The 11,833-nt window shown below is 46.0% G+C and overlaps 1 protein-coding gene across 7 annotated transcripts in view; it reads right to left on the bottom strand.

The window, feature by feature from the left end:
• Positions 1-3,665: 3,665 nt before the first annotated feature.
• Positions 3,666-11,833, bottom strand: part of ICE1 (interactor of little elongation complex ELL subunit 1) — a 58,926-nt gene continuing 50,758 nt past the window's right edge. For 2 of the 7 annotated variants that reach the window (XM_089908662.1, XM_022581349.3), the window contains 2 exons: positions 8,723-8,821; positions 3,666-4,703 (listed from right to left, as the gene is read on the bottom strand). In XM_089908662.1, the coding sequence (XP_089764788.1) occupies positions 4,522-4,703; positions 8,723-8,821 (281 nt within the window). In that variant the 3' untranslated portion in view covers positions 3,666-4,521. The other 5 variants (XM_022581355.3, XR_016392588.1, XR_016392589.1 and 2 more) reach the window with 5 other exon arrangements.

Here is an 11,833-nt window from a genome sequence, read left to right as displayed (position 1 = left end):
GGGGATCAGCCCGCCAGGCATCCCCTCTCCCTGTCACCCAGGGCACAGCCCCGGACAGGTGCAAGGCAGCATCACCTTTCCCAGCAGGACAGCAGAGGCCCCTGAGGCAGGAAGCCCTGATCCTAAAGCCCTTCACAAGCGCCCAAAGTCCCTCGTAAAGGCAAGCAGCTGCTTCCATGTTTATAAAACTGAATCAACCACCTCTCACCACCACTCTTCACTCACAGTTCTTTGTCTGCACCGTTAGAACTGTTCAGCTGTGCTGAGCAAACTGATTGCAACACAGTGACGGCTCTTTAATTCATAAAAATAATCCGAGCATACGAAGACAGAAATGTCACACTATAAAAGTAGGTCTTCCTTAAAATTCTCTGTAGAGGCAAGAAAAGGAACCTCATGCTTGTTTCACAATCACAACAAGTACACTGAATTTCTCTGAGAAAGTGTCAGGCAAATTAAGGAAAAAAGAGAGGGAAGTGTTTAGGTTAATGGCTCTGTCTTACTTTCCAAAGTCCCCTAAATTCCTAGAACACTCTTCAGGGAGACCTCTGTGGCATCGTTGGCCCTGGTCAGGCAGGTTGATTAGACTCCCATTCATGATTCTCTGTACTATGGTTCTAGGAATGCTATTTGTAAACCAGGTGGGCAGGTGACTTAATCAGGCCCGTGTCACAGAACCTCTCACCCACTATCACTATCACCCACCTGCCACTTGTTTATTCATTTATTTATTTTTGGTCAAAGCATTTTGTTTTAGGATCCCTAGAAAATATCCAGGGAAGAATCTGACCAAACTGGAAAAGTATTTGCTTCTATTTTGGCGGGGGGGGGGGGGGGGGGGGTATTATTGTGCTCTTGAATTCCATCAGCTTTACAAGTCACCCTTTCCACACCTCTTCTCCCACTTACTTCTGGAGATAAGGGGCCTGGGCAGTAAAACTAACTCTGTTCGAAGCCCACGGCATGGATGGAGAGCTGTCCTCCTGGGTGCCGACTGCAGACAGGAGGGCCTTTGCGTCCTGGATCTTGTTGCTCACGGTGGGACCACAGCGCCCTCTCACGGCACCACGCTGCTCATTCCACTCCAGGCACAAACCCCTTCAGGTCTCCATCAATACCGTAAATTTGTGAGTTACGCCGTCACATCCTCTCTTATAAAAACAAAGTAAGCAATGTGACCAAGTATTCTCAGGGGGGTGGGGTGGGGGATTACAGCCTGAAATGTCACCTCCAGTTTGATTTGTGCTCGGAAGGAAAAGCTGGGGCCTCCCTAGGAGGTGCATGGGGACAAGATGACCGTTAAGGTCACTAGCCACGCTGCTCTACGCCCTCCGCACCGCCCGCTCCTCGGGCCCCCGAGTCATGTGAGCGGATGCAGGAACAGAGGGCCAGGCCCGGGCCAGGCTGCCTGCCGCGTGCGGGACCCAGCCAGGATGCCAGGACCCCTGTGCCTCCTGGGTGCACAGACTGACGCCAGCCTAAAGCCCCACCCAACTACAGGTTCAAATGTTTACCTACCTTTGTGCGTGCGTGCGTGCGTGTGTGTGTGTGTGTGTTTGTGGTACACAGGCCTCTCTCACTGTGTGGCCTCTCCCGTTGCAGAGCGCAGGCTCCGGACGCGCAGGCTCAGCGGCCATGGCTCACGGGCCCAGCCGCTCCGCGGCATGTGGGATCTTCCCGGACCGGGGCACGAACCCGTGTCCCCTGCATCGGCAGGCGGACTCAACCACTGCGCCACCAGGGAAGCCCGTGTGTGCATGTTTTTGATAAAACTGTACAACCATGTCCTGCCCGGGGACCAACAACTAAATTTAACCACAGCTTAAAATCGTTTCACCCTCTGAGAGTGACGCAGCAGGACAGGAAAGCTCAGGCCTGTGTATTAAATTCAGGACCGGATGCTGACATGTAAGCTCCATGCATCCTCGTGGGCAAGGAACGGCAGCCGGCAGCCAATGTCAGGTGCCACCTACCCTCCACCAATTAAGAACACCTCAAACTGTTGAGGTTAAAAAAACGTTTTGAATCCTGTGACAAATCTATTCACTAGACAAATATACCCCCCAAACTGTGTCTGCAGACCTGCTCTCTCTCCCCTACCCCCTTTCACTCCGCAACCCTCCCCAAGCCCATCGTTTGTGGGAAACGCTCACCAGTCTCACCGCCACCCACAGGAAGCGGAATCCAACCACTGGCCACCCCCTTGTTCACGGACCTCGCAGCCTCAAGCAGCTCAGGGGCCAGCTGCCTGCCTTCTTGCCTCCTGACTCGGGCAAGGTAGCAGGAGGCGAGGTGCTTGGTCACCACCTCCTGCCCTACCTGACGTTTCTCCCTCCACCCTCCCCCACGCATCTTCAATTTACACGACCTGCCAAGTGAGGGAGGCTATCTTCCTCCCCAGGTGACCATGCACTTTAAATAACCTGCAAACTCAATCAGCTTCCTAGCTTGTGTCCCCACCTTGCCCGAACTCGACTTCCGCCTGTAAAGGATCCCTGCCACCTCCACTTGGATGTCTCACGTCCCAGACACGCGCCTAGGACGTGTGACTCCTACCACCAATCCCGGAGCTCCTGTCCCCCAGCCCAGGTGCCGTGGGAACCCTGATTCCCATCTGCCCATCACCCCCAGTTCACGACCTCAGCATTGATCCCACCTCCATGACCCGTGCGGCAGCCATCCACCCCGATGGTCTGCACGGCCACCAGCGTCGACCCCCAGCCTCCTGACACGCCTGCTTCCCGCCCCGCCCTTCTCCTGCCCCGCGTCACAGAACAGCCCCGTGAACCATGACACCTGCGCCCATCTCCCCAGGAGCGCGACCGAGCCCAGGGCTGCCCAGGTCCCAGTGACTGGCAGTTACCTGTGTCACTGAACAAAGGACGCTCGCCCACTTACACAGTATGTTCTGGCCATACGGCCTCCTGCCCACACACGGCAGGCTCTTCCCCTCTCGGAGCCGGTGCACCTGTCTGGGAGGGACGCATTCCACGGTCCCCTCCTTTCAAGGTGGGTTCCCTTCTCTCGGGTCCTAGCTCACATGTTACTTCCTCGGAGGGACCCTCCTTGACTAACAGAAAGAGAGGAGTCTCCCTGCTATTCTTCTGCAGATTGCTGCATCTCCCTCACCACACTTAAACCCCAAATTTGGACTGTTGATTTATTGGGGTGACTGTGTAGGGTTCTCTCTACCAACAGTTCACAGGCCTTTGAGAACCTGGCCGTGACTTTCTTCACCAGCTCCTCCCAGCAAGGCCCTGGCACAGAGCACAGGCCCAAGAGACAGAGGTAGAAAGAGGGAACACACCAACCAAAAGCATCCAAAGGGCAAGGCAGAGTTGTTTACAGATCTCAGTTTGTTATAATTACTTAAAAAACAGGAGGAAGAAGTAACAAAATACTTGTCAAATGTGATTTTTAAAGGGTAGCAACTGTAGCTAAACAAAGACATCCAACCAGCACTTATCTGGTATCTGCTCTCACTAAGAGCAGCTGGGAGAGCACCCAAACCTGATTACATCCGGGCAATCCACCACGCCTCCGTCCAGGAGGGAGGTGCCTCTGGCAGGCCGCTCTCCTCTGTCTTTGGTTGGCACTGACTATTTGGTTCATCGTTGGTTGGAGCAGAAGTAAGGCCAAGTGTCACTCTTTACTGATCAGGACAATTGTGTGCATGGCTTACTTTTATTTTTTATTATAAAAAACACATACAAGAGTTTTAAGAAATGATGAATATAAGACAAATCAGGACCACGGTGAGTTATTAAACCCATTTTCTATGTACAAATACTAAAATTCCGAAAGTGGAATATCATCAAATGTGAGACACATTATAGGCTGTCCATATATACACGGCACATGCAGAGACCTGCCCGCACTTGGCTGCGTCTGTATGTACACAGCGAGGTACAAACACCCGCGGTGACCTCTATCCTCAGCTCTCCTTTTCCTGATACATAGTTAAATATTTGCAAGGAACTTTAGAGATCTGAAGAAATGCATTAAAGGAAGTTCTAAAGGCTCTCCCTGTTTATTTACTCTGGTCAGCTACACTCTATGCCTTGAGAGGAGCTCTGTGGCCCAACTCCAGCTAAGACAGTGGAAGAGTCTTCGAGGAGCACTGTTTTAGCCTCCTCATCTTTTCCTAGTCAGTCATTTGGGCGCAAAGTCCAAAACTGGCTCAGGAACCAAATCAATGTTTTTACATTAAATTCATTACAAAATGCCACTCAATTTTTAAAAGCGACTAAAAGGACACTTTCTGCAGCAAAAAAGGGCTAAGTTCAAGTTTTTGTTGTTTGACCAAGACACAACAAATTACAATCCATGTCATGTGATCACAGCAGCCATAAGTGAAATGTGTGCGGTTTAGGGAAAGCAGCCACTGCTTCCTTCTCCGCCCCCAGCACTTGTATCTCCCTGACGTCTCTCTCTGGAACCTCGGTTTGCACCCTGGAAGCTGACTGATCTATCTCCACTCGAGCAACGGGAAGGCACTTCTCCAGGCACAGCACGGGGCAGTCAGCCACACTCCTCCGTACACAGAGCGCTGACCTCCTCTAGGGAGCTAAGCACTGCGGAGGGGACGCGGTGAGAGGTCTCTGTGCGCCAGGCTTCCAGGATCTTGGAGATCTCCGCTGGGTTGCTGGGACTCAAGTCACACAGAGCGTACACGGCTGCCAGCTGGATACCCCATGGTATGTCTGAAAAGAATTTCCACATCAGTCATCACACAAGAAAATCTTCGTTATGCAAAATGTTAATGTTGTTGATCTAATAAAATACTATTCAACAAATACTTTCTTCCATCAATGAAAAGTAAATATTAAAAAAAAAACACACAATGAAAAAGTTCATTTAAATCCCTTCTGCAAATGGAAAACAAAAACAAAAACAAAGCAAAACACTGCACAGCTCTCTACAGGTTCCTGGCACTGCCTGTACCCAGAGGACGATGAGCCAGAGTAGGGGCACAGGACCTGAAGCGCCTGCCCTCTCATGATCAGTGCTAAGCTTTCCAAAGTGGTCCTGGAAGGATCACACCCTCATGTTTAAGTTTTAGTAAAATGTGGATCCCAAAGCATTTGTCAAATAAATGACTCCATCATACCCCCGGAAGTGTTTATAAGTGGACTTTGGAAATGAAAAACATGATGAAATGAGAGCAAGTGAAAAACTAATTTTTAGTATGTAGTATAGCATATACTATACTCTTACACACTAGATTATAGTATATGGCTATTGATCATGGCATTTAATTGTAGACTATAGCTAGGTTAGAGATTATGGTATATTAGAGTTCTCATTAAGTTTATTTAGGAGTTATTTAATTCAAATTTAATTTAGTTCAATTTTAGTTAAATTCACTTCAATCATTTAGTTAAAAAATTTAGGAGTTATTTCATTAAAACTTATTATTAACTATATACTGTTAGTGATGCAATGCCCAATAGGGAAAACTACTACTATTTAAAAATAAATATCACAAAACCCACACATTCAAATGTTAATGCTATAGATGTAGATAGTACTACAGCAGCTTTAAAATTACATTCCCTGGGCTTCCCTGGTGGTGCAGTGGTTAACAATCCACCTGCTGATGCAGGGGACACGGGTTCGATCCCTGGTCTGGGAAGATCCCACATGCTGCAGAGCCACTAAGCCGTGAGCCACAACTACTGAGCCTGTGCTCTAGAGCCCGCGAGTCACAACTACTGAGCCCCTGAGACACAGCTACTGAAGCCCACGCACCTAGAGCCCGTAAGCTGCAACAAGAGAAGCCACCGCAATGAGAAGCCCGCGCACCACAAGGAAGAGTAGCCCCCGCTCGCCACAACTAGAGAAAGCCCGTGCACAGCAATGAAGACCCAACGCAGCCAAAAAAAAAAATTTTTAATTTAAAAAATATGTTCCCCTTATCTTACATGGTAATTAGAGAAGCATAGAGAAGGGCACATAGTAAAGACTTAAAGTCAAACAGTAAGAGTTTTACACAGGGATTTAAAAATAATTATAAGAGCATGTGCACTGTGTAGGCTCTGGACTCGGGCAGCCTGGCTGTGACCTGGTGGAGCTAACCAGTGCCAGGCCTCCAGCAAAGTATGCTTCTTGCAGGGCATTAGCTTCCTGTGCATAGAACGAAGTCAACGTTCAAGCCCTGGAGGGCCAGCCCCAGAAGGTCACCTTGGGGACCCCGTGCTGCTCAGTGGGACAGGGCCTAACCCAGAGCAAGCCCAGTGCAAGGCCCTCTCGCTCCTCCCAGCAGGAGGGCCACACTGTTGCCAGGAAATGTCCACCCGGCATCTGTGGTGAGACAACCCGTCGGCCACTCCCTGGCTACTCTCTGATGACAACACACAGTCTAGACGGTAAGAGTACATTTTCAGGGCCGTTACCTCAGCAGCTATTCTAAAATCAAAGAAGACAAAAGTTCTCATTAGCTCAACCTGCCATGCCTCACCCTGAAAGCAGAAGACAACCTACACGTTAAGATCATCTCGGATGTAAATTTCAGATGTCACTGTGTGTTTCCAATGGAAACTGTATAACTGCATTACTCCTTTTTTTTAATTTTTTTTTATTGGAGTAAAATCGCTTTACAATGTTGTGTTAGTTTCTGCTGTACAATGAAATGAGTCAGCTATATGTATACATGTATCCCCTCCCTCCCACCCCCTCATTACACCCATCTAGGTCATCACAGAGCACCAAGCTGAGCTTCCTATGCTTTACAGCATGTTCCCACTAGCTATTTTATACATGGTAGTGTATATATGTCTTTCCTAATCTCCCAATTTGTCCCACCCTCTCCTTCCCCCCATGTCCACATGTCCGTTCTCTATGTTTGCGTCTCTATTCCTGCCCTGCAAATAGGTTCATCTGTACCATTTTTCTGGATTCCGCATATATGCATTAATATATGACATTTGTTTTTCTCCTTCTGACTTACTTCACTCTGTATGGCAGACTCTAGGTCCGTCTACATCTCTATGAACGACCCATTTTCATTCGTTTTTATGGCTAATATTCCACTGTATACATATACATGTGCCACGTCTTCTCTATCCGTGTGTCTGTCGATGGACATTTACGCTGTCCCACGTCCTGGCTGTTGTAAATAGAGCTGCAATGAACACTGGGGTGCATGTGTCTTTTTTTTTTTTTTGCATGTGTCTTTCTGAATTATGGTTTTCTCTGGGCATATGCCCAATAGTGGGATTGTTGGGTTGTATGGTAGTTCTATTTTTAGTTTTTTAAGGAACCTCCATACTGTTCTCCATAGTGGCTGTATCAATTTACATTCCCACCAAAGAGTGCAAAAGGGTTCCCTTTTCTCCACACCCTCTCCAGCATTTACTGTTTGTAGATTTTTTGATGATGGCCACTCTGATCAGTGTGAGGTGATACCTCATTGTAGTTTTGATTTGCATTTCTCAAATAATTAGTGATGTTGAGCATCCTTTCATGTGCCCCTTGGTCATCTGTATGTCCTCCTTGGAGAGATGTCTATTTAGGTCTTCTGCCCATTTTTTGATTGGGTTGTTTGTGTTTTTGATATTGAGCTGCATGAGCTGTTTGTATATTTTGGAGATTAATCTTTTGTCTGTTGCTTCATTTGCAAATATTTTCTCCCATTCTGAGGGCTGTCTTTTTGTCTTGTTTATGGTTTCCTTTGCTGTGAAAAAGTTTTTAAGTTTCATTAGGTCCCATTTATTTGGTTTTGTTTTTATTTTCATTACTCCAAGAGGTGGGTCAAAAAAGATCTTGCTGTGGTTTATGTTTATGTCAAAGAGTGTTTTTCCTATATTTTCCTCTAACAGTTTTATAGTGTCTGGTCTTACATTTAGAACAAAAAAAATTACAATTTGTATGGGAACACAAAAGACCGTGAAAGCTAAAGCAATCTTGAGAAAAAAATGGAGCTGGAGGAATCAGGCTCCCCGACTTCAGACTCTGCAACAAAGCTACAGTAATCAAGACAATATGGTACTGGCACAAAAACAGAAATATAGATTAATGGAACAGGACAGAAAGCCCAGAGATAAATCCACACACATATGGTCACCTAATTTCTGAAAAAGGATGCATTACTCCTTGATTGCATAACATTCAAATAAAAATGAGACTCATCACTTCAAAGGGTTACTTTTGAGTTTTAATCTCTTCCCACAAAGGAATAAGAATATAAAATTACATGCTCTGAGGTATACAAATGAAAAGGAAACCACTACTATGAAGACTGGCTCACAAAAAGCCTCCAGTTTCCAAGTTCTCTGGGGATGCTAAGTACTCAGTGATACCCAGGCCACACTGGGGTCGCTGCTTCACACGTGTGACCGCACTTGGTCATCACGACACAACTTCAGCCAGGCCTCTGCAGGCAGCTGAGGCTGAGTCACTGGTCAGAGGTCACAGGACAGCATGAAGATAGTACCGACAGTTTCTCAGACAGAACGTCAGCACCAGGACAATAAGAGAGTTTCCTCTTCCTTAGGGATGCGCTGCCCAACAGGGCGAGCCGCTACCACTGAAACAACAGGAAACCCACACACGTTCAAATGCCAGTGCTGAGAACGCAGGCAGAGTGTGGCTTCGTGATCAAACTCCTCACCCCCAAGCACTGAGAGATGCACAGAGCATGGCACGTAGTAAGAACTCAAAACAGATTTAATAAGAGGAATGCAAATGATTTAAAAATAATTATAATAAACAAAAGTTTTACCTTCATCCTGGGCATGCTGTATAAACATACCAATAACTGCACTAATGTTTTTCACAGCTGATGGAAACCCTTCCTTCAAACCCAACTGGCCTAAACGACCTAGGGGGGAAAAAAAAACAAAACAAAACGTAAACAATCTGTGGTTAAATGTTAACTTTTCATAAGAATTTAAAACTTACGTTTTCTTTCGTTTAACATGTACATTAAGCTTCAGGATCCTGAACTGAAGTTAGATGGGTACCTATTCTTAAATGAAAACAAATTAAACAGTAAAGCATCAGGACTCAATACAGCACCATCCGTCCCGGGGTGGGGGGTTGTTTTGGCTGAATGATTCGTCATCTCTTCTGTTACTCACACATACAGATGATACACAGATACACAATGTGTTGCTTTCCCAGTTATCATATAATAAATGGAGTTTAGCAGAATGAATGGTTTTAGCAGGCTCAGTGTGAAATGACTAACTTCGGTGGGTTAACGGACTAAATATAAGACACAGTTTGCTGTTACAACGTAGTTGGCTAACACAACCTCCGTCCTCACGTAGAGCAGCCGCTCCCAAGTGTGCTCTACTAAACCCCCGGGGTCCTCAAGGTCAAAACTTTGCTTTCCCAACGACACTAAGAAGTGATGTGCTTTCCTTCCAGTGCTGAGCTGTGGCCTGACAGTGCAAAGGCAGTAGCGATCAAACTAGTGGACCCTCAGCACCAGTCAGGGCAGTGACGGGGGGGTCACTCTCCATGGCCAGGAGCTCACAGTCGGAAAAGCTAACTCATTCAGAATGTCCTTCATGAAACGGTAACAATGATTCTTATGAAATCTAGACCCCTAAGCACACGGCTCTGCGATCTTCCGCGGATGGGACAGGAAGGGCACGTGAAGCACACCCCTGGCACCTCGGCACCCAGACTCTCTCCAGGAAAAGCACCTGTGCAGCTGCTTCAGCTGGGAGGGGAACTGGGTGCCTTCTCCACCCACTTTTCACTCAAAGAACCACTGACAAACTATGGCTATTTAGACCGAGACAGACATTTTCTCAAAAATGAGTAAAGTGAACCTGTCACTGCAAGGAAATCATTGTTGTCAATGATAAAATTTGAGCTCTTAAGCAAAATCAGAATTTTGGAAAAACTTCCATCACCTACCCTAAGCTTGACAGCTTCAAATACTTCAGATTTCTCTGATGAGATCAGTGATGATATTAATGTCTGTTTTCTTGATATTGTTGACATTTGGAAGATCTGTACAAATCAGTATTTTCCAAGTGAGCAGTACATGTTACAAAATCATGAATGAGCAAAAGATCCCTTCAACAAGTCAGGTGGACCAAGGGACTCTGGTGCAACAGAGAAGCGAAGTTCACTGATGAGGTTTCAGATTTCACACTGCAACTAACCTTTAAGAAATCATCACTTGTTGAGTTGCACTGCAGTGTCAAAGAAGAATATCCACAATTACTTGAACGGGCTATTAAAACACTCCTTTAATCAACTACACATCTGTATGAGACTGGACTTTCTCCAAATACTTCAACCAAAACAACATACAGCCAGAGACTGAATGCAGAGCAGCTATGGGAAACCAGCCCTTCTATGAATCTAGACAGTGAAGAGGTTTGCAGTAAGATAATATTCCATTCTGCTCACTCTTATTTTTGTTTGTTTTGGAAATAGTTATTTTTCATTAAAAATATCACTTATATTAACATTAGTTTATTACTATTAATCTTAAGTGAATAGTAACATTTTTTTAAACTCCTAGTTTTAATTTCTAGTGCAATAATTGACCCATAAAACCTGGAGTGACAAAACCTCTTTGGGGGTCTCACTAGGGGACTAAACAGGACAACACTCCTCGCCTAGTCCCCACCCATCTGGACCTTCCTTTATTCCAATGGTCCTGTGGAAACCAGCTTGCTTCAAAGCAGAAGCCTCTGCACCTCCCTCACGGCCAGGCCTCATGTCCTTTTGCCCCGGCTGTTACAGAGGAGGATTCTGAGACATACCTTGGATGCCGTCTTACCCAAGTCCTCTTCCTGTGCTCTTATGACAACATTATCCTGCATGCTCACTGTTCTGTGTCCATGTTCTCTCAATAGTACAAACAGCCCACAGGCTTAAATGTGACCCAGTCCATCAGCCTCATCTCTGTGTTGAATATGGAGAAACTGAGGCACGGGACACTAAAGGGACTTTATTACTTTGTATCCCCTATAGGAACTAGCTTAGCGCTAGTTACACGCACCCTAAATGCTGTGATAGACAGTAGACATTCAGTAAACTCCTACTGATCAATGACTCCCCGGTTAATTCCTAATCCAGGAGGAAACTGTAAACATATGGATAATCCCTTAGGAAGTCTTTCACAGGTTGAAAAGTAATGTACTTCAGAGATCAGAAATTTCAAGGTGCTGAGCACTCTTAGGTATCTCCTTGCAATTAGATCAAAGTTCTAATAACTGCATGTCACCAGACCTGTCCTCTGAGACAATCTATCAGGAGCATTCAATGCATGACTATTAGCAGAGAAAGGGACAGTGTGCGTGCCCAGCACAGCTATGGGATCATTTGGCCATGGGATATGCATGTGTTTCCAGATAATACACGACTGCATTATAATGGCTCCCTTTCTTTTAATTAAAAATGCTTAATGAAGTGTGTTTTATAAAGCTTTATTTAAGTTAATGGAGCAAATCAGAGATAAAATAAGAGGAAATCATGAGTCTGAGGTATATGGTTTGGGGGAAAAGGTTTACATATATGATGACTTGACAAAGATGATGGACAAATTTGCTAAATAGACGGGAAGAGGAGTCCCTCTACAGAAGGAAGGTGAGTGAGTCCAGGGCAGTTCAGCCAACATAGTAAAATTCAAGTAAGAAATGTGGAGTCAATGTCAGTGTCAAAGGCAACACACTCCCCACTCATGGAAGCCTGAAGAGGAGAGCTTGCCGGCCTTAGGGTAGGTGAGACCCAGTCTACAGGGCAGGGATCAGAGAAAGATAGTTACCCAGGGTTTTCAGTCAAGATTTCAGATGCAGATATGTTAAGGAAAGGATGAGTTAAGACAATTGCAAAGAAAAGCTGAAAGACAAGGTGAGACACTGGA

This window comes from Delphinapterus leucas, chromosome 3 (assembly GCF_059928025.1).
Source record: "Delphinapterus leucas isolate spDelLeu-1000000601 "Yukka" chromosome 3, BTC_Dleu_Yukka2, whole genome shotgun sequence".
Lineage (NCBI taxonomy): Eukaryota > Metazoa > Chordata > Mammalia > Artiodactyla > Monodontidae > Delphinapterus > Delphinapterus leucas.
The sequence above is the reverse complement of the archived record's forward strand: the minus strand, read 5'-3'. Positions and strand labels throughout refer to the sequence as shown.